Genomic DNA, 25,781 nt, shown 5'->3' with positions numbered 1-25,781 from the left:
TTCCTATTTGTTAGGGAAATAAGCATTCTTTGCCAAAGCTTTCAGCGTATGAAAATGAAGTAGATTTGCTTAGCAGCATCTGCCAAAGTGGCTGCAGGAATATTTCAACAACATTACTGGCACAGTGTCCGTAGTGCTAGAGCACTGGGAAACATGTAGCTAGTCAGGGCCATGCACACACACATTACTACAGTACCTCTTGCTCCGTGTAATGACATGAAGGGGGCCTTGGCTAACTACAGACACTCACCTTTAGATGTTGGTGCATACAGAACCGGCACACCTTCTTCTTAATCTCCTTCGTGACATGCGCAGAACATGGGATAAAACCACATTTAGGCTGCATGAAAAGAAAGGAAAGAGTCATACAGATATTCTCTCCCAAATTACAAGTTGTGGGAACTTGAGAATATTGGACAGAGATTTTAGTGCCAAGAACAGTACTCCTGCCTGTACAAACTATTTTTGGTGTCCTTTTCATAGTCACCAACAGCCCTAAATCCCAGGCACGGTCCTAGGATGGAAGAGTTGTCTTTATAAATGTCTGCACTTCACAAAAAACGGCTTCTTTACCGCATGCGTGATGCAGCTAGACCCACTCATTCTTATTCGCTTGGCGTTACATGGTAATATGTATTAAGAAATATTATCCAATATCTACTGATACAATGAAACGAGTTACATGCTTAGTTACCCTGCCTCGTGTGGATCAGGTGGTGAGTGTAAAGTATCTATTTATATATAGAAAAGTGAAAATAAGATTTTACTTACCGATAAATCTATTTCTCGTAGTCCGTAGTGGATGCTGGGGACTCCGTCAGGACCATGGGGATTAGCGGCTCCGCAGGAGACAGGGCACAAAAATAAAGCTTTAGGATCAGGTGGTGTGCACTGGCTCCTCCCCCTATGACCCTCCTCCAAGCCTCAGTTAGGATACTGTGCCCGGACGAGCGTACACAATAAGGAAGGATTTTGAATCCCGGGTAAGACTCATACCAGCCACACCGTACAACTTGTGATCTGAACCCAGTTAACAGTATGACAACGTAGGAGCCTCTGAACAGACGGCTCACAACAAGAACCCCCCGATTTTTTTTTGTAACAATAACTATGTACAAGTATTGCAGACAATCCGCACTTGGGATGGGCGCCCAGCATCCACTACGGACTACGAGAAATAGATTTATCGGTAAGTAAAATCTTATTTTCTCTAACGTCCTAGTTGATGCTGGGGACTCCGTCAGGACCATGGGGATTATACCAAAGCTCCCAAACGGGCGGGAGAGTGCGGATGACTCTGCAGCACCGAATGAGAGAACTCCAGGTCCTCTTTAGCCAGGGTATCAAATTTGTAGAATTTTACAAACGTGTTCTCCCCCGACCACGTAGCTGCTCGGCAGAGTTGTAATGCCGAGACCGCTCGGGCAGCCGCCCAGGATGAGCCCACCTTCCTTGTGGAATGGGCCTTGACAGATTTAGGCTGTGGCAGGCCTGCCACAGAATGTGCAAGTTGAATTGTGCTACAAATCCAACGAGCAATCGTCTGCTTAGAAGCAGGAGCACCCAGCTTGTTGGGTGCATACAGTATAAACAGCGAGTCAGATTTTCTGACTCCAGCCGTCCTTGAAATATATATTTTCAATGCCCTGACAACGTCCAGCAACTTGGAATCCTCCAAATCGCTAGTAGCCGCAGGCACCACAATAGGCTGGTTCAGGTGAAACGCTGACACCACCTTAGGCAGAAAATGAGGACGCGTCCGCAGTTCTGCCCTGTCCGAATGGAAAATCAGATATGGGCTTTTATACGATAAAGCCGCCAATTCTGACACTCTCCTGGCTGAAGCCAGGGCCAGTAGCATGGTTACCTTCCATGTAAGATATTTCAAATCCGCCGATTTGAGTGGCTCAAACCAATGGGATTTGAGAAAATCCAGAACTACATTAAGGTCCCACGGAGCCACTGGGGGCACAACCGGGGGCTGTATATGTAGTACTCCTTTTACAAAAGTCTGGACTTCAGGAACTGAAGCCAATTCTTTCTGGAAGAAAATAGACAGGGCCGAAATTTGAACCTTAATGGACCCCAACTTGAGGCCCATAGACAATCCTGTTTGCAGGAAATGTAGGAATCGACCCAATTGAAATTCCTCCGTGGGGGCCTTCCTGGCCTCGCACCACGCAACATATTTTCTCCAAATGCGGTGATAATGTTGTGCAGTCACCTCCTTCCTGGCTTTAACCAGTGTAGGAATGACCTCTTCCGGAATGCCTTTTTCCCTTAGAATTCGGCGTTCAACCGCCACGCCGTCAAACGCAGCCGCGGTAAGTCTTGGAATAGACACGGTCCCTGCTGAATCAGGTCCCGTCTTAGAGGTAGAGGCCATGGATTTTCCGTGAGCATCTCCTGAAGTTCCGGGTACCAAGTTCTTCTTGGCCAATCCGGAGCCACGAGTATCGTTCTTACTCCCCTTTGCCGTATAATTCTCAGTACTTTGGGTATGAGAGGCAGAGGAGGAAACACATACACTGACTGGAACACCCACGGTGTTACCAGAGCGTCCACAGCTATTGCCTGAGGGTCTCTTGACCTGGCGCAATACCTGTCCAGTTTTTTGTTGAGGCGAGACGCCATCATATCCACCTTTGGTTTTTCCCAACGGTTCACAATCATGTGGAAGACTTCTGGATGAAGTCCCCACTCTCCCGGGTGTAGATCGTGTCTGCTGAGGAAGTCTGCTTCCCAGTTGTCCACTCCCGGAATGAACACTGCTGACAGTGCTGTCACATGATCTTCCGCCCAGCGAAGAATCCTTGCAGCTTCTGCCATTGCTCTCCTGCTTCTTGTGCCACCCTGTCTGTTTACGTGGGCGACTGCCGTGATGTTGTCCGACTGGATCAACACCGGCTGACCCTGAAGCAGGGGTTTTGCCAGGCTTAGAGCATTGTAAATCGCTCTTAGCTCCAGTATATTTATGTGAAGAGACATCTCCAGGCTTGACCATACTCCCTGGAAGTTTCTTCCCTGTGTGACCGCTCCACAGCCTCTCAGACTGGCATCCGTGGTCACCAGGACCCAGTCCTGTATGCTGAATCTGCGGCCTTCTAACAGATGAGCACTCTGCAACCACCACAGAAGAGACACCCTTGTCCGTGGCGATAAGGTTATCCGCTGATGCATCTGCAGATGCGACCCGGACCATTTGTCCAGCAGATCCCACTGAAAAGTTCGTGCGTGGAATCTGCCGAATGGGATTGCTTCGTAAGAAGCCACCATCTTTCCCAGGACTCTTGTGCATTGATGCACAGACACTTTTCCTGGTTTTAGGAGGTTCCTGACTAGGTTCGGATAACTCCTTGGCTTTCTCCTCCGGAAGAAACACCTTTTTCTGAACCGTGTCCAGAATCATTCCCAGGAACAGCAGACGTGTTGTCGGGGTCAACTGAGATTTTGGAAAATTCAGAATCCACCCGTGTTGTTGCAGCACTACTTGGGTTAGTGCTACTCCGTCCTCCAGCTGTTCTCTGGACCTTGCCCTTATCAGGAGATCGTCCAAGTAAGGGATAATTAATACGCCTCTTCTTCGCAGAAGAATCATCATTTCGGCCATTACCTTGGTAAAGACCCGAGGTGCCGTGGACAACCCAAACGGCAGCGTCTGAAACTGATAATGACAGTTTTGCACCACGAACCTGAGGTACCCTTGATGTGAAGGGCAAATTGGGACATGCAGGTAAGCATCTTTTATGTCCAGGGACACCATAAAGTCCCCTTCTTCCAGATTCGCTATCACTGCTCTGAGTGATTCCATCTTGAACTTGAATTTTTGTATGTACAGGTTCAAAGATTTCAGATTTAGAATAGGTCTTACCGAGCCGTCCGGCTTCGGTACCACAAATAGCGTGGAGTAATACCCCTTTCCCTGTTGTAGGAGGGGTACCTTGACTATCACCTGCTGAGAAAACAGCTTGTGAATGGCTTCCAATACCGTCGCCCTGTCTGAGGGAGACGTTGGCAAAGCCGACTTTAGGAACCGGCGAGGGGGAGACTTCTCGAATTCCAACCTGTAACCCTGAGATACTACCTGCAGGATCCAGGGGTCCACCTGTGAGCAAGCCCACTGCGCGCTGAAATTCTTGAGTCGACCCCCCACCGTTCCTGAGTCCGCTTGTAAAGCCCCAGCGTCATGCTGAGGGCTTTGCAGAACCCGCGGAGGGCTTCTGTTCCTGGGAAGGAGCTGCTTGCTGCCCTCTCTTACCCTTTCCTCTGCCTCGGGGCAGATATGACTGTCCTTTTGCCCGCTTGTTCTTATAGGACCGAAAGGACTGCGGCTGAAAAGACGGTGTCTTTTTCTGTTGGGAGGGGGTCTGAGGTAAAAAGGTGGATTTCCCGGCAGTTGCCGTGGCCACCAAATCCGATAGACCGACGCCAAATAATTCCTCCCCTTTATACGGCAATACTTCCATATGCCGTTTGGAATCCGCATCACCTGACCACTGTCGTGTCCATAAACTTCTTCTGGCAGATATGGACATCGCACTTACTCTCGATGCCAGAGTGCAAATATCCCTCTGAGCATCTCGCATATAAAGAAAAGCATCCTTTAATTGCTCTAAAGTCTGTAAAATACTGTCCCTATCCAGGGTATCAATATTTTCAGTCAGGGAAACCGACCAGACCACTCCAGCACTGCACATCCAGGCTGAGGCGATGGCTGGTCGCAGTATAACACCAGTATGTGTGTATATACTTTTTAGAGTAGTTTCCAGCCTCCTATCAGCTGGATCCTTGAGGGCGGCCGTATCAGGAGACGGTAACGCCACTTGTTTTGATAAGCGTGTGAGCGCCTTATCCACCTTAGGGGGTGTTTCCCAGCGCGCCCTAACCTCTGGCGGGAAAGGGTATAATGCCAATAACTTTTTTGAAATTAGCCCTTTTCTATCTGGTTTAACCCACGCTTCATCACATACATCATTCAATTCCTCTGATTCAGGAAAAACTACAGGTAGTTTTTTCACCCCCCACATAATACCCCTTTTTGTGGTACTTGTAGTATCAGAGATATGCAAAGCCTCCTTCATTGCCGTGATCATATAACGTGTGGCCCTACTGGAAAATACGTTTGTTTCTTCACCGTCGACACTAGATTCAGTGTCCGTGTCTGGGTCTGTGTCGACCGACTGAGGTAAAGGGCGTTTTACAGCCCCTGACGGTGTCTGAGACGCCTGGGCAGGTACCAACTGGTTTGACGGCCGTCTCATGTCGTCAACTGATTTTTGTAATGTGCTGACATTATCACGTAATTCCATAAACAAAGCCATCCATTCCGGTGTCGACTCCCTAGGGGGTGACATCACCATTACCGGCAATTGCTCTGCCTCCACACCAACATCGTCCTCATACATGTCGACACACGTACCGACACACAGCAGACACACAGGAAATGCTCTATTGAAGACAGGACCCCACTAGCCCTTTGGGGAGACAGAGGGAGAGTTTGCCAGCACACACCCAAGCGCTATAATATATATGGGAACAACCCTATATAAGTGTTGTATCCTTATAGCAGCTTAAATATAGTAATATCGCCAAAAAAGTGCCCCCCCTCTCTGTTTTACCCTGTTTCTGTAGTGCAGTGCAGGGGAGAGTCCTGGGAGCCTTCCTCACAGCGGAGCTGAGCAGGAAAATGGCGCTGTGTGCTGAGGAGAATAAGCCCCGCCCCCTATTTCGGCGGGCTCTTCTCCGGAGACTGTGAGATCTGGCAGGGGTTAAATACATCCATATAGCCTCAAGGGCTATATGTGATGTATTTTTAGCCATAAAAAAGGTATTATACATTGCTGCCCAGGGCGCCCCCCCAACGCCCTGCACCCTCCGTGACCGCTGTGTGAAGTGTGCCGACAACAATGGCGCACAGCTGCAGTGCTGTGCGCTACCTCAGGAAGACTGAAAAGTCTTCTGCCGCCTGCTTCTGGACCTCTTCCAACTTCGGCATCTGCAAGGGGGGTCGGCGGCGCGGCTCCGGGACGAACCCCAGGGTGAGACCTGTGTTCCGACTCCCTCTGGAGCTAATGGTGTCCAGTAGCCTAAGAAGCCAATCCATCCTGCACGCAGGTGAGTTCACTTCTCTCCCCTAAGTCCCTCGATGCAGTGAGCCTGTTGCCAGCAGGACTCACTGAAAATAAAAAACCTAAAAAACTTTTTCTAAGCAGCTCTTTAGGAGAGCCACCTAGATTGCACCCTGCTCGGACGGGCACAAAAACCTAACTGAGGCTTGGAGGAGGGTCATAGGGGGAGGAGCCAGTGCACACCACCTGATCCTAAAGCTTTATTTTTGTGCCCTGTCTCCTGCGGAGCCGCTAATCCCCATGGTCCTGACGGAGTCCCCAGCATCCACTAGGACGTTAGAGAAAATATGTATGTATATTTGTTATTCATCAGCTCCTACATGGCTTGATGGATCTGGACCTAACTTGGTATACCCTTCATTATCCAACTTAAAATAACGGCAGGGTTTAAACTAAAAAAAATCCACCACTTTCAATATAAAATTCATTGGTCCGTTTGTCTGTATGGTTATGCATTTGCACACACCTGCACCGATTGGGATGAAACCAACACAAGGTGGTCCAGCTGAATTCTGGCCAGGTTTTAAGGGGGTTAGGGTCCGGTTGGACCTCATGGCATATTGCGCTGGACAGAAATGTGACCTAGGGAACCTGTATTGGGCCTTCAACTGGATGGATTTGGATGAAAACTTCAATGAACTGTAATAACTGACAAATGGAGGTGGGAAGTCTAATAATGTGTACCCAAAAGCCTAGGAATAGCAATATTGATGACAGAAGGAAAAAACTTTACACCCATCTCGCAATGGAAAAGTGATTATAAAACTGAACAAAAAAGAAATCTGCGGATCAGGGCTATTGGCGACACCACAAAAACGACATTGGCCAGCCACCTCATGGGTGTGTTGGAAGAGCTGCTAAGCTACTAATTATTTTTAATATGTTGACGGTTACATCCAACTCATTGATAACTTAATAACTGGAAAATGTAAACCCGGGCAACGCCAGGTGCTTCAGCTAGTTATCAAGATTCATTAGGACTCAGGAACAAAGATTTTACATCTGAGTTTATTCCACTTTTTTAGGCCATCATCAAACAATAGGCATGACATTACTGTATATTTATTTTATTCTTTTTATTTATTTTGCACTTTTGTTTTCCTCAAGTATTATCTTTATTTACCCAGTACATTAATATCCCATACACACGTCACATTCTAAATAAAGCTAGTACATGTTAGTGAAACAGTCTGAACTACACCAAGAGAATAGTTTGAGGCGCATTACATGTTTTTTTAATAACCCGTATGAAATGCATTAAAAAAAAAAACAGATGTGAAGGCGGCCTATACGGTATTTATGTTGTGGCAGTCAAAGTTACAGTTTTAGAGCTACACAAGGCATTGTTATATAAGCGAACGGTATATCGCAAGTGTACACCCGATATGTCTGAACAAAGTCATTCACTCACCTATCGTGTTAGCTCTGCAGCCCAGCCGATGCCAATATCATGCAGATACTGTATATTGGCACATCTGTCTGTGTATGGCCAACAGGGCAGTAGGCTGGCAGAAGCAGCCACTGAATCTGACGTAACAAAGTGGGCAGGCATGTTCAAATGACTGCTGCCAGACATATCAGGCAGCGGATTAGTTTGTGCATATACCTTGCCAATCGTTACATCATGCATCGGGCAGGTGTGACATTTAAATTATTTAAAAAAATAAAAGCTCCCTAGAGCTCACTGTGAGTGTGTGTGTGTGTGTGTGTGTGTGTGTGTGTGTGTGTGTGTGTGTGTGTGTGTATGTATGTATGTGTAAAAAACAACAGCCTGTACACAGTCTCTGTATAGTGCTCATCCTGCTTTATGTCATATTCAAGGCTGTGTAGTGTGCAATAGGAACCCTCCTCTAAGTATAGGACAGTGTGCTGCACGAATACTTTCAGGCCCATTCATGCTTAAATAATAACTATCGTTGTGTTACAATACCCAGAATGAACAAGCCCGGAAAATAAGAATTTACTTACCGATAATTCTATTTCTCGTAGTCCGTAGTGGATGCTGGGGACTCCGTAAGGACCATGGGGAATAGCGGCTCCGCAGGAGACAGGGCACAAAAGTAAAAGCTTTAGGATCAGGTGGTGTGCACTGGCTCCTCCCCCTATGACCCTCCTCCAAGCCTCAGTTAGGATACTGTGCCCGGACGAGCGTACACAATAAGGAAGGATCTTGAATCCCGGGTAAGACTCATACCAGCCACACCAATCACACTGTACAACCTGTGATCTGAACCCAGTTAACAGCATGATAACAGCGGAGCCTCTGAAAAGATGGCTCACAACAATAATAACCCGATTTTTGTAACAATAACTATGTACAAGTATTGCAGACAATCCGCACTTGGGATGGGCGCCCAGCATCCACTACGGACTACGAGAAATAGAATTATCGGTAAGTAAATTCTTATTTTCTCTAACGTCCTAAGTGGATGCTGGGGACTCCGTCAGGACCATGGGGATTATACCAAAGCTCCCAAACGGGCGGGAGAGTGCGGATGACTCTGCAGCACCGAATGAGAGAACTCAAGGTCCTCCTCAGCCAGGGTATCAAATTTGTAGAATTTTGCAAACGTGTTTGCCCCTGACCAAGTAGCAGCTCGGCAAAGTTGTAAAGCCGAGAGCCCTTGGGCAGTCGCCCAAGATGAGCCCACCTTCCTTGTGGAATGGGCATTTACAGATTTTGGCTGTGGCAGGCCTGCCACAGAATGTGCAAGCTGAATTGTACTACAAATCCAACTAGCAATCGTCTGCTTAGAAGCAGGAGCACCCAGTTTGTTGGGTGCATACAGGATAAACAGCGAGTCAGTTTTCCTGACTCCAGCCGTCCTGGAAACATATATTTTCAGGGCCCTGACAACATCTAGCAACTTGGAGTCCTCCAAGTCCCTATTAGCCGCAGGTACCACAATAGGCTGGTTCAGGTGAAACGCTGACACCACCTTAGGGAAAAACTGGGGACGAGTCCGCAGTTCTGCCCTGTCCGAATGGAAAAAGAGATATGGGCTTTTGTGAGACAAAGCCGCCAATTCTGACACTCGCCTGGCCGAGGCCAGGGCCAACCGCATGGTCACTTTCCATGTGAGATATTTCAAATCCACAGATTTGAGCGGTTCAAACCAATGTGATTTGAGGAATCCCAGAACTACGTTGAGATCCCACGGTGCCACTGGAGGCACAAAAGGGGGTTGTATATGCAGTACTCCCTTGACAAACGTCTGGACTTCAGGAACTGAAGCCAATTCTTTCTGGAAGAAAAACGACAGGGCCGAAATTTGAACCTTAATGGACCCCAATTTTAGGCCCATAGACACTCCTGTTTGCAGGAAATGCAGGAATCGACCGAGTTGAAATTTCTTCGTGGGGGCCTTCCTGGCCTCACACCACGCAACATATTTTCGCCACCTGTGGTGATAATGTTGTGCGGTCACCTCCTTCCTGGCTTTGACCAGGGTAGGGATGACCTCTTCCGGAATGCCTTTTTCCCTTAGGATCCGGCGTTCAACCGCCATGCCGTCAAACGCAGCCGCGGTAAGTCTTGGAACAGACATGGTACTTGCTGAAGCAAGTCCCTTCTTAGCGGCAGAGGCCATGGGTCCTCTGTGAGCATCTCTTGAAGTTCCGGGTACCAAGTCCTTCTTGGCCAATCCGGAGCCACGAGTATAGTTCTTACTCCTCTACGTCTTATAATTCTCAGTACCTTGGGTATGAGAAGCAGAGGAGGGAACACATACACCGACTGGTACACCCACGGTGTTACCAGAACGTCCACAGCTATTGCCTGAGGGTCTCTTGACCTGGCGCAATACCTGTCCAGTTTTTTGTTCAGGCGGGACGCCATCATGTCCACCTTTGGTCTTTCCCAACGGTTCACAATCATGTGGAAGACTTCCAGATGAAGTCCCCACTCTCCCGGGTGGAGGTCGTGCCTGCTGAGGAAGTCTGCTTCCCAGTTGTCCACTCCCGGAATGAACACTGCTATCACATGATTTTCCGCCCAGCGAAGAATCCTTGCAGTTTCTGCCATTGCCCTCCTGCTTCTTGTGCCGCCCTGTCTGTTTACGTGGGCGACTGCCGTGATGTTGTCCGACTGGATCAATACCGGCTGACCTTGAAGCAGAGGTCTTGCTAAGCTTAGAGCATTGTAAATTGCCCTTAGCTCCAGTATATTTATGTGGAGAGAAGTCTCCAGACTTGACCACACTCCCTGGAAAAAAAATTTTTTTCCCTGTGTGACTGCTCCCCAGCCTCTCAGGCTGGCATCCGTGGTCACCAGGACCCAGTCCTGAATGCCGAATCTGCGGCCCTCTAGTAGATGAGCACTCTGCAGCCACCACAGAAGAGACACCCTTGTCTTGGAGACAGGGTTATCCGCTGATGCATCTGAAGATGCGATCCGGACCATTTTTCCAGCAGATCCCACTGAAAAGTTCTTGCGTGAAATCTGCCCAATGGAATCGCTTCGTAAGAAGCCACCATTTTTCCCAGGACCCTTGTGCAATGATGCACTGACACTTTTCCTGGTTTCAGGAGGTTCCTGACTAGCTCGGATAACTCCCTGGCTTTCTCCTCCGGGAGAAACACCTTTTTCTGGACTGTGTCCAGAATCATCCCTAGGAACAGCAGACGTGTCGTCGGGATCAGCTGCGATTTTGGAATATTTAGAATCCACCCGTGCTGTTGTAGCAGTACTGCTACTCCGACCTCCAACTGTTCCCTGGACTTTGCCCTTATCAGGAGATCGCCCAAGTAAGGGATAATTAAGACGTCTTTTCTTCGAAGAAGAATCATCATTTCGGCCCTTACCTTGGTAAAGACCCGGGATGCCGTGGACAATCCAAACGGCAGCGTCTGAACTGATAGTGACAGTTCAGTACCACGAACCTGAGGTACCCTTGGTGAGAAGGGCAAATTGAGACATGGAGGTAAGCATCCTTGATGTCCAAGGACACCATATAGTCCCCTCTTCCAGGTTCGCGATCACTGCTCTGAGTGACTCCATCTTGATTTGAACCTTTGTATGTAAGTGTTCAAAGATTTCAGATTTAGAATAGGTCTCACCGAGCCGTCTGGCTTCGGTACCACAAATAGTGTGGAATAATACCCCTTTCCTTGTTGTAGGAGGGGTACTTTGATTATCACCTGCTGGTGAATTGCTTCCAATACTGCCTCCCTGTCGGAGGGAGACGTTGGTAAAGCAGACTTCAGGAACCTGCGAGGAGGTGACGTCTCGAATTCCAATCTGTACCCCTGAGATACTACCTGTAGGATCCAGGGGTCCACTTGCGAGTGAGCCCACTGCGCGCTGAAACTCGAGACGACCCCCCACCGCACCTGAGTCCGCTTGTAAGGCCCCAGCGTCATGCTGAGGACTTGGCAGAAGCGGTGGAGGGCTTCTGTTCCTGGGAAGGGGCTGCCTGCTGCAGTCTTTTTTCCTTTCCTCTACCCCTGGGCAGATATGACTGGCCTTTTGCCCGCTTGCCCTTATGGGGACGAAAGGACTGAGGCTGAAAAGACGGTGTCTTTTTCTGCTGAGAGGTGACTTGGGGTAAAAAGGTGGATTTTCCAGCTGTTGCCGTGGCCACCAGGTCCGATAGACCTACCCCAAATAACTCCTCCCCTTTATACGGCAATACTTCCATGTGCCGTTTGGAATCCGCATCACCTGACCACTGTCGTGTCCATAAACATCTTCTGGCAGAAATGGACATCGCACTTACTCTTGATGCCAGAGTGCAAATATCCCTCTGTGCATCTCGCATATATAGAAATGCATCCTTTAAATGCTCTATAGTCAATAAAATACTGTCCCTGTCAAGGGTATCAATATTTTCAGTCAGGGAAACCGACCAAGCCACCCCAGCACTGCACATCCAGGCTGAGGCGATCGCTGGTCGCAGTATAACACCAGTATGTGTGTATATACTTTTTAGGATATTTTCCAGCCTCCTATCAGCTGGTTCCTTGAGGGCGGCCGTATCTGGAGACGGTAACGCCACTTGTTTTGATAAGCGTGTGAATGCCTTATCCACCCTAGGGGGTGTTTCCCAACGCGCCCTAACTTCTGGCGGGAAAGGGTATAACGCCAATAATTTCTTAGATATTAGCAATTTTTAATTCATCTGATTCAGGAAAAACTACAGGTAGTTTTTTCACACCCCACATAATACCCTTTTTTGTGGTACTTGTAGTATCAAAAATATGTAACACCTCCTTCATTGCCCTTATCATGTAACGTGTGGCCCTACTGGAAAATACGTCTGTTTTTTCACCGTCGACACTGGAGTCAGTGTCCGTGTCTACCGACTGAGGTAATGGCCGTTTTAAAGCCCCTGACGGTGTTTGAGACGCCTGGACAGGTACTAATTGGTTTGCCGGCCGTCTCATGTCTTCAACCGACCTTGCAGCGTGTTGACATTATCACGTAATTCCATAAATAAGCCATCCATTCCGGTGTCGACTCCCTAGGGGGTGACATCACCATTACAGGCAATTTCTCCGCCTCCACACCAACATCGTCCTCATACATGTCGACACACACGTACCGACACACAGCACACACACAGGGAATGCTCTGATAGAGGACAGGACCCCACTAGCCCTTTGGGGAGACAGAGGGAGAGTTTGCCAGCACACACCAAAACGCTATAATTATACAGGGACAACCTTATAATAAGTGTTTTCCCTTATAGCATCTTAATATATTATAATATCGCCACACAAAATGCCCCCCCCCTCTCTGTTTTAACCCTGTTTCTGTAGTGCAGTGCAGGGGAGAGCCTGGGAGCCTTCCTAGCAGCGGAGCTGTGTAGGAAAATGGCGCTGTGTGCTGAGGAGAATAGGCCCCGCCCAATTTCCGGCGGGCTCTTCTCCCGGTTTTTCTGACAACCTGGCAGGGGTTAAATACATCCATATAGCCTCAGGCGCTATATGTGATGTATTTTTAGCCAGCATAGGTACTTTCATTGCTGCCCAGGGCGCCACCCCCAGCGCCCTGCACCCTCAGTGACCGTTGGTGTGAAGTGTGCTGAGAGCAATGGCGCACAGCTGCCGTGCGCTACCTTAAGAAGACTGGGAAGTCTTCAGCCGCCGATTTCTGGACCTCTTCTCTCTTCAGCATCTGCAAGGGGGTCGGCGGCGCGGCTCCGGTGACCCATCCAGGCTGTACCTGTGATCGTCCCTCTGGAGCTAGTGTCCAGTAGCCTAAGAAGCCAATCCATCCTGCACGCAGGTGAGTTCACTTCTTCTCCCCTAAGTCCCGCGTTGCAGTGAGCCTGTTGCCAGCAGGACTCACTGAAAATAAAAAACCTAACAAAACTTTTACTCTAAGCAGCTCTTTAGGAGAGCCACCTAGATTGCACCCTTCTCGGCCGGGCACAAAAACCTAACTGAGGCTTGGAGGAGGGTCATAGGGGGAGGAGCCAGTGCACACCACCTGATCATAAAGCTTTTACTTTTGTGCCCTGTCTCCTGCGGAGCCGCTATTCCCCATGGTCCTTACGGAGTCCCCAGCATCCACTTAGGACGTCAGAGAAAAGGGCATATAAACACAACACTGCAATAAGTAGCGTAGTCATAGTTTATAAGTAGAAAAATCTGTGGAAAGACACATGACACCACCCCCTTCACTGTACTGTGTCCAGACAGTGTGACACTTGAGCAGAGCACGGTGTGGAGATCCATTTCTCTACTGTCTGGGTAGGAGGCACGCAGTATGCTACATGATGTGTGTTGATAAACAGAGAGATGTTATTTAATTAACTGCAAACACAGGAAATGTGAGTTTGCAATATGGACAATGTTATTAGCATCATCATGGGGGTGGGGGCACATTTGTTCTCACCACCTTCTGATGTGGCGGGCATAAATGTGCCAAGTGTCCTGTTTGGATGCCCAACCAGCACTTTTCGCTATACGCTGCTAAACCTGGTCTATTTAGGCGAGACGGGAGATAATAACGGATGCCCGGAACAATTGAATTGTTCCGTCGGGTGCCCATTAATCATAGCGACTGATAAAACAATTGAATCACCCCATCAGTGTTAAATTATTATTATTATTATTATTATCGGTCATCCTCCTCCAGATAGTAATGCAGGAATTGTCCCGCAAGACTAAGACACTAATATCAGACTAATAACAATAGTAAGCTTTAATATTGTGTATGAACTACTACAATCCAAGGCGATGTGGACAGGAGGAGTAACCAGTTCTCCCTGTACATTGCCTGGGTTTCCTCCGGGTACTCCGGTTTCCACCCATAATTCAAAAATATACTGGTATGTTAATTGGCTCCACACACTTTCTTTCTTGGCTTCCTCTAATGAGTGGGGGAGTCACACTTTGTATTCTGCTCTCCTGCCTACTGTATCCCTCACCGTTACTAAGGAAGTGGCAGCAGCGCTGATAATTATATAATAAATATAACACATTATAAAGATAGAGGGTATCTATTTGTTTGAGTTTTTAGTTGAAGATAGGGCTAAAAAGTGCAGCTGCAAAAGACTCTTATAAAGCCGTTAGCTAGGAGGTCAAAGACGCTAACAGACTGACTTTCAATTGAAAACGGAACCGATATTAGGTAGATACAACAGTTAAACCCTCAATTTAATGTCAGAGTGAAAATGGTAAGAGCAGAGAAAGAACCATCGCTTTAACACTCTGTTGGCTAGCAAAGAATAAGGCTATGAGATGCAGCTAGAAATGACCTACATACAAACAGCAGACTACCAATCTGAGCTGCTCCTACGACAGACGCTTGCACAGTATGCTGTATTACAAATAAAGGTGAATGGAACTGGTGTTGAAAAAATGCAATAATTAGAAGCCTTCATTTAATATCAAAACACATCTAATATGGGAGGTATTCCATTAGTGCCTTTTTTCGACTAGTCGGGGGGGAAAAACAGCACTTTCCGCCTGTTTGTAGGTCGAATTCACATTCAACCTATTCAAAGCCCGCTCCGATTTTTCGAGTTGTCGAAAAATCCTCCAGGGCGAATTTGGCGGCGTTTTACAGTTTTTTTGGTCCGTTTTACCCATGCTGATTCGACTACAAAAAAAAGTTGAAAAGGGAGCAAAAAACTGTCAAAAACGTCCACTACTGAATATCAGATGGTCGAATCAGTGCAGATTTTCCGACTGTCTGAACTTGGCACGAATTGAATATACCCCTATATAGTAGTATATATTAAAACACAAAAACTAAATCCAGAACGGACTGCACCATTATCGTTTGCTCCTCATTGAGGCTCCGGATGTTAGGTACCCTGATAACAACTTGCTATCCCTAGTTTGAAGGTTTTTGGACCATTACTTAAACAATTAGGCAAAAGGGTCCAAAAACATTCAAACTAGGGATAGCAAGTTATCATTAGGGTACCTAACATCCGGAGCCACAATGAGTAGTAAACAATAATGGTGCAGCAGCCTGAGTCAGTTCTGAGTAAGCCAGAGGCAGATATTTTGTTTGTGCAGATATGTGTTTATATGTCATATAAAGCACTGAGCTTCCACGCCAGTAACATTTTGCATACAGTATCTCTTAGAATGCACATTTAATTAACACCACATTTGAGACAGAGGTTAATAAAGTAAATAAGATTAGGATTTACCAAAAATAAATTCCCTTTAATCTGTAAAGCCCTCCGCAGGGTTCTGAATAATATTCTAACACTGCAGACTGAAAAAATACAAAGTTCCTATGTTGCTCACCTTAATCTCTATGCAGAAGATTGGCCTGTGCTCTATGAATGGGAAGGTCTGCAAGCGTGTGAGGTCAGGCAGGCACATGGCATAGCCACTGACGTCCATCTCTTTCTCACACCGAGATTCTGGAACACAAGGAGAGAATACATAGGATAAGGAGGATGCATGGAAATCACCAACACGTGATTTTAGCATTGAGTGGAATGGACATATGATAAAAATACACTGCCCACTAATACTGCAACTCCCATAGGAAGCTCATGGAACAGAGACAACAAGTACAACCCATGTGCTGCTTGGAAATCACACGCCCCTGCAGCAGAAAGGATCTCCTGTGCGCAATAATTGGAGGACTGGCCAGTATGATTATTAGATCTAACCTAATTTAAACAAATCCTCTAGATAGCTAACATAACAACAAGCTTAGCCACAATCTATGCATCGAATAATACCAGAGTGGTGGGAATCCTTGTATAAAATATATGCCTATGAAAGCAACCTTATCTTTTACATGCAAAGTATATGTCAAATATATAATCAGGCACTGTGATGAGTGGTCTCGCCTAGCAGCTGTAGCCAATAAGGGGTAGTCAGACCCTTTGGGAATGTGCAACTAAAAAAAGAGGGGTATATATTTGTTGTTTAAGACCAGAATTGTAGTATCGCCATCGGTATAAGTGCAGGTTAGCTAGCACATGGACAGTCACTGAGGGTGTCCAGAGATAACAATATATAACAAGGGTTCATCAACTTGGATGTAATTACCAGTTCCGTGTTCCAATTAGAAGACTCCAATAATGTATGGTTCGTGTGGCAACGGCAACTGGCAGTGGAGTCCTGGTCCACAGCAAGAGAGCAGTTCCGTGTTCCAATTTATCAAAGGTCATTGGTAAATCTGCCTGGAGCAGCGAAACGCATCAGGTTCCAAGACTCAAAGTGGATACTACTGACCAGTGCTAGCATTGGCCATTCTCAACATCCAGGACTCTTCACCTAGCAGTTCCCTTGCTGTGGACCAGGACTCCATTGCCGGTTGCCGTTGCCACACGAACCATACATCACTGGAGTCTTCTAATTGGAACATGGAATTGCTCATCTTTTACATCACTAGTCAAATTTCCTCATCTATGAGTGACAAGAATAAATATATTTTGTTGTCCACACATGGTCTAAAAAAATACTACTCATTTAAATGAATCTGTAAGAAAAACTGGTGTGTGGAAGACACACAGAGCACAGGTCCTCAGTTGATGTTAATGTTCAGCTGATGGTCTCATGGGATTGGATAACCTGTCTACTTGGGTATCTGAGCACAGTAAGTACAGGGTCATTATGAGGGGAAGCAACTGGGAGGCCACAGATGGCTTTAGATAACTCCAGGTTGGCCAGGATGTCACTCATCAGGTGCACAGTACAAAAAGAGTGGGGCGCCATCTAGCAATAATGCAAATTTGGACCCTAGAGAGACCTGCAGCTGCTTGACATCAGGGAAGAAGCTTTTCTATTATGTCGAGATGTATGGGGAGGTGGGGGTGGGGAGAGGGGGTGTAGGTTACAGGCTATGGGCTTTTTATTCTTAAACACAAGTGAAGCATACAAGCATACAGTATATGAGCACGTGTAAATCTACAGAGCTATAGCCACATGTAGCCAATGTGAGCATGTACATCAGCTCAGATAGCGATGCGAGGCTCCTGCCAAACTGGTGTAGGAACACTAAATCAGACATGACTATAGGAGACAAACGATCATACATTCAACCTAATTAATGTGTTTTTAAATGTGTCACCAAGAAACTAACAAGTTCCATGTATGTTACAAGACAAAAATACATGACCATGACTTGCTATGCTCAAAACAGTCCCATCAACGAGTCTATAGGAAACAGTGAGGATGGTGGTGCAGACAGATTACAGAGGACTGTCATCATTTACCATATTTTTTTACCTTATCTCATCTCAACAGATTTACAATGTTCCAAAAATAATTACCCTTCCTAGTAGAGTGAAACAGCTATTGTACTAGGAACGGTCAAATTATTTAGTATACACCATTAGCAAATGACATGAGCCTTCAAAATACTCCCATTATTATTTTTATTTCTAAGTGAAAGTATGTAGAGAAGACAAAGGGGAGAGGTCCATGCTCATAGGAGCTTACAATTTATAAGGAATACAGGTGGGCACAATGGTGAGAAGGCAGAAACTGCAGAATTGAGAGGAGGGGTTGTAAGCTAGAAAGAAAAGATTTGTTTTAAGGACAACCCTGAAGATTGGGAGGCTAGATAAGTTAATGGACAATGGGAGGGCAATCCACATGGCAGATGCAGCACGGGAGGGCAATCCACAGGGCAGGTGCAGCACGGGAGGGCAATCCACAGGGCAGGTGCAGCACGGGAGGGCAATCCACAGGGCAGGTGCAGCACGGGAGGGCAATCCACAGGGCAGGTGCAGCATAACAGAATATCGTGTATTGCCCCCTTTAACATCAATGACAGCTTGAGGTCTTTTGTGGTAGCTGTGGATGAGGCTCTTTATTTTCTCAGATGTAAAGCTGCCCATTCTTCTTGGCAAAAAGCCTCCAGTTCCTGTGGCTGTCTTGCATGAACTGCATGTTTGAGATCTCCCCAGAGTGGCTCAATGATATTGAGGTCAGGAGACTGAGATGGCCACTCCAGAACCTTCACTTTATTCTGCTGTAGCCAATGACAGGTCGACTTGGCCTTGTGTTTTGGATCATTGTCATGTTGGAACGTTCAAGTACGTCCCATGCGCAGCTTCCGGGCTGATCACTGCACATTTTCCTCCAGTATTTTCTGATAACATGCTGCATTCATCTTGCCATCAATTTTGACCAATTTTCCAGTGCCTTTGTAGCTCACACATCCCCAAAACATCAGCGATCCACCTCCGTGTTTCACAGTAGGAATGATGTACCTTTCATCATAGGCCTTGTTGACTCCTCTCCAAATGTAACGTTTAAGGTTGTGGCAAAAAAGTTCAATTTTGGTCTCATCACTCCAAATGACTTTGTTCCAGAAGTTTTGAGGCTCGTCTCTGTGCTGTTTGGAGTATTGTAAGCGGGATGCTTTGTGGCATTTGCGTAGTAATGGCTTTCTTCTGGCGACTCGACCATGCAGCCCATTTTTCTTCAAATGCCTCCTTATTGTGCATCTTGAAACAACCACACCACTTTTTTTCAGAGAGTCCTGTATTTCAGCTTTGTGGATTTTTCTTTGCATCCCGAACAATTTTCCTGGCAGTTGTGGCTGAATTTTTTGTTGGTCTACCTGACCGTGATTTGGTTTCCACAGAATCCCTCATTTTCCACTTCTTAATTAGAGTTTGAACATTGCTGATTAGCATTCTCAATTGCTTGGATATCTTTTTATATCCCTTTCCTGTTTTATACAGTTCAATTACCTTTTCCTGCAGATCCTTTGACAATTCTTTTGCTTTCCCCATGATTCAGAATCCAGACACATCAGTGCAGCACTGGATGAAAGATGCAAGGGTCTTTCAGGAGTCCAGAAACTCACTGACCTTTTATATACACACACACACACACACACACACACACACACACACACACTGATTACAAGCAAACAGATAACAGGTGAGGATGGTTACCTTTAGTAGCCATTCAAACCCGTTTGTGTCAACTTGTGTGCATGTTATCAGGCCAAAATCTCCAGGGTATGTAAACTTTGATCAGGGTCATTTGGGTAGTTTCTGTTGTCATTATGATTTAAAAAGAGTAAACACAGTTGTTTGACAATAAATGGCTTCACCCAACCACTAACCATGAGTGAAAGAAAAGTTTGTGAGTTATCATTCATATTCTCTGACAAATGGCCAGAAAATCACAAATTCTGCTAGGCTATGTAAACTTATGAGCACTATGTAAACTATGTAAATATATAACTATGTAAACTTATGAGTATATGAATTAGAGAGAGTTTTAGTAACTTCCATGGTGAAAAAGGGCCTGGTTCTTGAAAAATTTGTAGAGGTGATAAGATGTCATAGCAGATGGACTCTATTTTGGAGGTGAAGTGGGTGGCAAATCAATCACAATGAGAGAGCTGAAGGTAGCTAAGAAGTAGTGAGTGTTGGAGGACTAGGTGGAGTTGAGAACTTTGAAAAAGGATTGTTTGACAAGTGAGAGCAGAGTTATAGAATGAATGAGAGAATGAACATGAAGTGGAGAAAGTCAGCAAGAGAGTGTGACTACTCTCAGAGGTGCACAACAAAGCGGGAACATTTTTGGAGGAGTGCCAGGGTTTGAGAGGTTACCTATGAAGACTGATAACAGCTGGGGCAGTGGAATCAAGGACAGTAGTGAGAGCATTGTCAGGGCAGGCAAGGGTAGTAATGATGGAGAGAAGGGAGTCTAAAAAGGAATTAAAAAACTAATGGGAATAAGTTCAACAAGACTCCAGCTTTTGGGAAGAGACACTGGGAGACCAGACCAGGGGAACAATAAAAAGGTGGCAATACGAATGTATATTGGATAGAAGATGCAGACTGCGTGGACCTCAAGTTTTGAAGGAATGACACGGAAGGTGCAGTTGGGGCATATGAATCAGAGCCGTTGGTTCTAGAGGTGTGTAAAAAGGACAAGCCCGCAGTGTATAGTAGAGGTGGTGTCAGTAGATGTGTGTTCTATTTAAATACTTGTAGTTCACTTCATGTTTTATTCTCACTTGGTAAAGGTTTAATATTGCTTCACTCAAGCCCGGCAATCTGTGGCTCTCCAGCAGTTGTGAAGTGACACATTTAGCATTCTTCAACAGCAAAACAGTGGCAGGGCATGCTGGGACTTAACAGTTGGAGAGCCACAGAACGGCTAAAGGTGGGTACACACTATTAGATATATCTGCAGATCAATTGATCTGCAGATATATCTATGTACGGATCGGGCAGTGTGCTGTGCATACACACAGCCCGATCCGTCGGGGGACTGACGTCATGAAGCGGGCGGGCGCGAGCGCCCGCCCAGTTCACCTGTCAATCACCGCCGCCCGCCGCAGCATGTGTACGGGCGGTCGGACGACCGCCCCGTACACACACAGCAACGCGCCAATATATCCTTAGATATATTGGCTGTCGGCTGTGCTGCGCGGCCGACGTGATACATCTGTGAACGACGGAGTTCACAGACGTATCGCCCGTACACACTGGCCGACGGTCCCGCGATGTATCGGCCATTCAAGAGAACGGCCGATACATCGACCAGTGTGTACGGGCCTTAAGTCTTGCATAACCTTTGATTGTAAGGGGTAGGTTAATATTAGTGGAGGGTGGGAAATGCTAACTATTTTCTGCATGTATTGCAAATATGATAAAATAAACCTACTGTAGTTTAAAAAGAAAAAGGTATGTGCGCGTTAGTTTGTAAATTAAGCCTAAAATGTTCAAAATCACATCATCTATATTAGAATTTTCCTATAGAGCTTGCTGTGATGTGTCTTTTGTCTGATGAATGCTAGCACTTGTGTTACAGCCTCTACACACGTCATATAATGCAGCAACAGATTATTCTATATAAAAACAGAAGCAAGTTAATATGAGCTGTTAGAGTACCAGCTGCCATGGAAGTTTAAAAGTACTCCACCCAAAACGTAAAATGTATATTCGGGTGGCGCTCATCATGGTAACATAAAATAGATACGTTTTTATTATGGGTGTGTTGCTCTACACATTTAATGAGTTCCCCTAAACCCACAATGGGCCAGACACTGCTGTGCTGCATAGTACTAGGACTGCCGGCTCAGAGGCAGGCAGCGGTGTTGTTGATGCTCCTGGTTTCCTTTCACACTCACTGGAAAGCTCATAGAGGGGCTCTGACAACACTGCTGCCTGCTTAAAGCAAGCAATTACAGAGCAGCACTAAATCTTGGTGCATGGGGAGATCCTGTTTAATTTAGAAACCCTAAATCGAGGTATTGCTATTTTTTTCTATTTCCAGTGCCAACATATTCCACAGAGCTCAACAGATAAATGATCAGAACATTGCATACTGTACCTATGTATTCCAGAATGTTAAGGGACTTTTAGGGCTAGATTTACAAAGGTTTTCACCTTCTTGGTGAGCTTGACCCAGAAATTAAAAATGGCAAAGTGTACAGAGCTGCGTATTTGGCCCGTTAATATTATTGTCACTTTAAATTTACTGGTCAAACCCACCAAGAAGCAGCTACTTACAAAAGCTCTGTTTTGTAAAAGGATTTTAGGCTAGTATTCCCAAGAACTAAGGATTCCTTAGAAGACAGCATCACACGCAGGCAAAGCAAGCTACTGTGTTTTGTTATAACAGAGAGAACACCAGCAACAACAAAAAAAAAAAAAAAGTATTCTTGAATGTTGTCTGTTGTAATTATCTGTTGTAATTATCTGTAAACTCCGTGCACTCTATCCATAGAAAATAGAGCGCAGGAGCATAGGCAAGAGCATATGAAAAACACACCAAAAATATGGTTACAGATAGCATAGGAATCTTACAAAGCAGTGATACATAAGGTTATGCAGAAGCCGCAGTTGCTGCATAATATTATGAATAAGCTGCTTGATAAATACACCCCATATATTTAAAACACGGTTTCGAAATTTATTGTAAGTCTGTAGTCAAGCAAAATGTTTGTCAGTCTTCCCCTATGACTTTTACTAGCTGTAAATAGTTACAATTAGCTACTTACCTGGCCTTTCAGACTGGACCTTCACACAGAGACGTTTCAGAAAATCCAAAGGTAACTTAACCACATCCTGCAAAATGACACAACTTTGTTTAAAATTAGAGTCATAAAATGATCAATTTGTGCATTACAAAAATATGAACACTATGGGGGGGAATTCAATTATGCCCAATAATTTTTCTGGGTGAAAAAAAAAACAACAGGCTGTTTTCGCAGTTTTTGCCCTATGTTGTTTATCAGGCAATTCAATTGCATTTTTTTTCGCCCGAAGATTGACAAAGGCAGGTGAAAAGTAATTTATTGTGGCTAATGTAATTCCCCACATGTGGTTTAGGTTATATCACAAAGGTTATGCTCACCTAACAAATCCCAATGTCCCTTTCTAGGATGTGATATGTTCTCAACCTCCTTAAAAGACCAAAAACTCATTATTGGGCAATGATCAGTGCTATTCTTCAGCAGGAACCAAGTTTCTGAACCTCTCATTAATTAGGACATCATCAGGAACTGGGTTCCGAACCTGTCCTGGGCCAAAATGTATTTTCCGTAAGATAAGTGTTATTTAAAAGTCCATTTTGAGTGCCTTTTTTTTTTTTTTAACTATCTATACGTCATCTGTCTATCCATCACTTTAATATCTCCACCCCCAGACCTGTAGTTCCTGAACCTATTTTTCCAGAAAAATAGTACTGGCAATAATATAGAATAAATAATTGTATTCCATACAAATTACCCACTTGTAGTTTAAACTTGTCATCTAATTGATCAGTTAATAGTATTTTATTAATACTTCTACCTAACTATGACCACCCCCAGGTCACAATGTCAGGAGAGCATGGCGGTCATTAGGTCGACATACATTGGGTTGACCACATATGGTCGACACGATCACTAGGTCAACATGAGTTTTTCACAATTTTTTTTTCATTTTTTTACCTTTTTCATACTTAACGATCAACGTGGACTACAATTGGGAATGGTAACCTGTCCCGAGCGCAGCGGAGCACGGCACCATGCCCGAAGCACGGTGAGTAAAGCAAGCCATGCGAGGGGTCACGGTGCACTAACTGGGGTTCCCCGTCACTTTTCAAGGAAAACAACACCAAAAAAAAGTTTTTAAAAAAACTCATGTCACCCTTTTTCCATGTCGACCTAATGACCATGTCGACCAAACGTGGTCGACCCAATGTATGTCGACCTAACTCTTGTCGATATAATGAACCACACCCTACAGGAGAGACTTGATCCGAGTAACAATCATCCTGTTGGCCCAGAGTATAGGAACATCGTGGTGACATCATACATACAAGGATACTGCTTGGGAAAGGCTATGCATCATTGCAAAATGTGATAATCCCCATTCATGATAAACTTTGTTCCACTTGCAATGTCATTCATACACACCCAGTATCCTGTCTGAAATACTGTTGCAGAAAATGGCAAAAAGCCACTAGAAGCCAATTAAACTCGGTGCCAGAAGACAGTGAGCTATTTGCTAACACTGCCCTGAGAGGGTTTAGTGCCAATTTACACCAATATTAGGAGCAATTTGAATATCTGTAAATGATCCTTCAGTAACAGTCATTTACAAAGCACAGAAGGGCAAAACTGCAGAGCAAATGCTCTCTTGTAACTTTACACAGTGATAATTGTTGACCAGAGAATGGTATGGATTTGCAGCACAATTGCACCGGCTGATGAGAGGAGACAGACAGTGTAAGGACAGTCTTGCCAAGTGCAGATTAGGAGCACAAGGAGGACTAGTTTTGCACTACGATGTAAATAAGGACTTAATTTGGGAGAATCATTTATATGAAATAAGAGGTGTCTTTATTCCCAACAAAAGGGCATGACATCACCAACACTTGTGAGGTTCTGGTGATCAGGACTTATCCCTATACTCTTACTGGCATACACCTTAAACATTATACACTCAAGTGATTGGACACCCCCGCACAAGTGAAATGGTGTACTCTTGCAGCAGACACGTGTTAGTGAAAGTATAAAACGGGTAGAGGAGCATGGATTAGATCATTCACTAACTAAATGGCTTGCCACAAGGAGCTAACAGAGTTAAAAAAAAGGGGATCATTGTAGGCTGCTCGACAGGAGGAAGGAGGGTGAGAAGCACTACAGATGTTAGGAAGGTTCCTTAATCTACTGTATCTTTTGTCATTAATGTGTGGAAGAGAAATGGTCATTGCAGGAATGCACCTCGCTCTAGAAGACCCCTGAAACTGCAACCCAGGGACCAGAGAGTGCTAACCATGGAGCAGCGAAAGAACATGGGTTGTCCCATGCATACCATTACACACGAGTTCCAAATGGCCACTAATGTGCCGGTTTCGACAAGAACGCTTCATAGGGAGGCCCATGCACTTATAGGCAAGCAGCTGCTCATACACCTCTATTCACAAAGAAGAATGCAGCAGATGGTGTAAAGAGCACAAAAATTTAGCAGTAGAACAATGGCGGTGAGTGTTACGAAGTAATGAATCACGATTTAAACTTTTCAGATCAGATGGACGTGTTTGGGTTTGGCAATTGCTAGTAGAACATCTGATGCCAGAGTGTACAGTCAGGGTCAGCAACAGAAATCTTGAAGCACGGTACACTCATGTTTTTGAGGCCCCATCCCTGCCTGGTAAGTACAGGTCGGTTGGCTATTGGCTCATCCCCATCTCTCCAGCCTCACTGCTCACCTGTATCGCTCCAGCCTCATCCTCACCTGCGTCTCTAGCCTCCCCCCCCCCCCACACACACACACACACTCTCCCATGTCTCTCCATCTCCAAGCATGCAGTTATCTCACCTGTGTCTCTCAGCCCAGTTGCTAACAAACCTGAATAACCCCCTCAGTTCAGAGGTGGCCAGCTGGCTCAGCTGGTTCCTCTGCATCACATGCGTAAGTTAACACAAAAGAAACGTTATTACGCTACTGCTAGCCGCCGGTGGCCGGCTGGGCTCCCTTCTTTCCTACTACATACTCATGCTCTGTTGCAGTGGCACAGGCAAGGGAGGGGGGGGGGGGGGGGGCACGACACAGCAACTGGTATCCCGAGGGTCCACCGGCGCCCCTCGGAATCTCAGGGCCCAGTACAAGCATCCCCTTCTGCTGCTGGGCCTGCATACAGTACCTACAGTAAAGCATGGAGGTAGTGGCGTTATGCAGTGGGGCTGTTTCAGCATGAGTCCACTAGCTGTAATGCATGGTCACATTAACTTTGATAAGTATAGAGATGTTCTTGATAACT

General features: G+C 45.8%; 1 protein-coding gene across 1 annotated transcript in view; it reads right to left on the bottom strand.

The window, feature by feature from the left end:
- The window catches only part of IPPK (inositol-pentakisphosphate 2-kinase), a 144,721-nt gene that overhangs the window by 19,595 nt on the left and 99,345 nt on the right, over window positions 1–25,781 (bottom strand). The window contains exons 4-6 of the mRNA XM_063940715.1: window positions 22,531–22,597; window positions 15,840–15,958; window positions 251–340 (exon numbers count right to left, since the gene is read on the bottom strand). Of these exons, the coding sequence (XP_063796785.1) occupies window positions 251–340; window positions 15,840–15,958; window positions 22,531–22,597 (276 nt within the window). The remainder of the gene's footprint in view (window positions 1–250; window positions 341–15,839; window positions 15,959–22,530; window positions 22,598–25,781) is intronic.

Source organism: Pseudophryne corroboree, chromosome 9, assembly GCF_028390025.1.
Source record: "Pseudophryne corroboree isolate aPseCor3 chromosome 9, aPseCor3.hap2, whole genome shotgun sequence".
Lineage (NCBI taxonomy): Eukaryota > Metazoa > Chordata > Amphibia > Anura > Myobatrachidae > Pseudophryne > Pseudophryne corroboree.
This window is presented reverse-complemented; position numbering and strand designations above follow the sequence as displayed.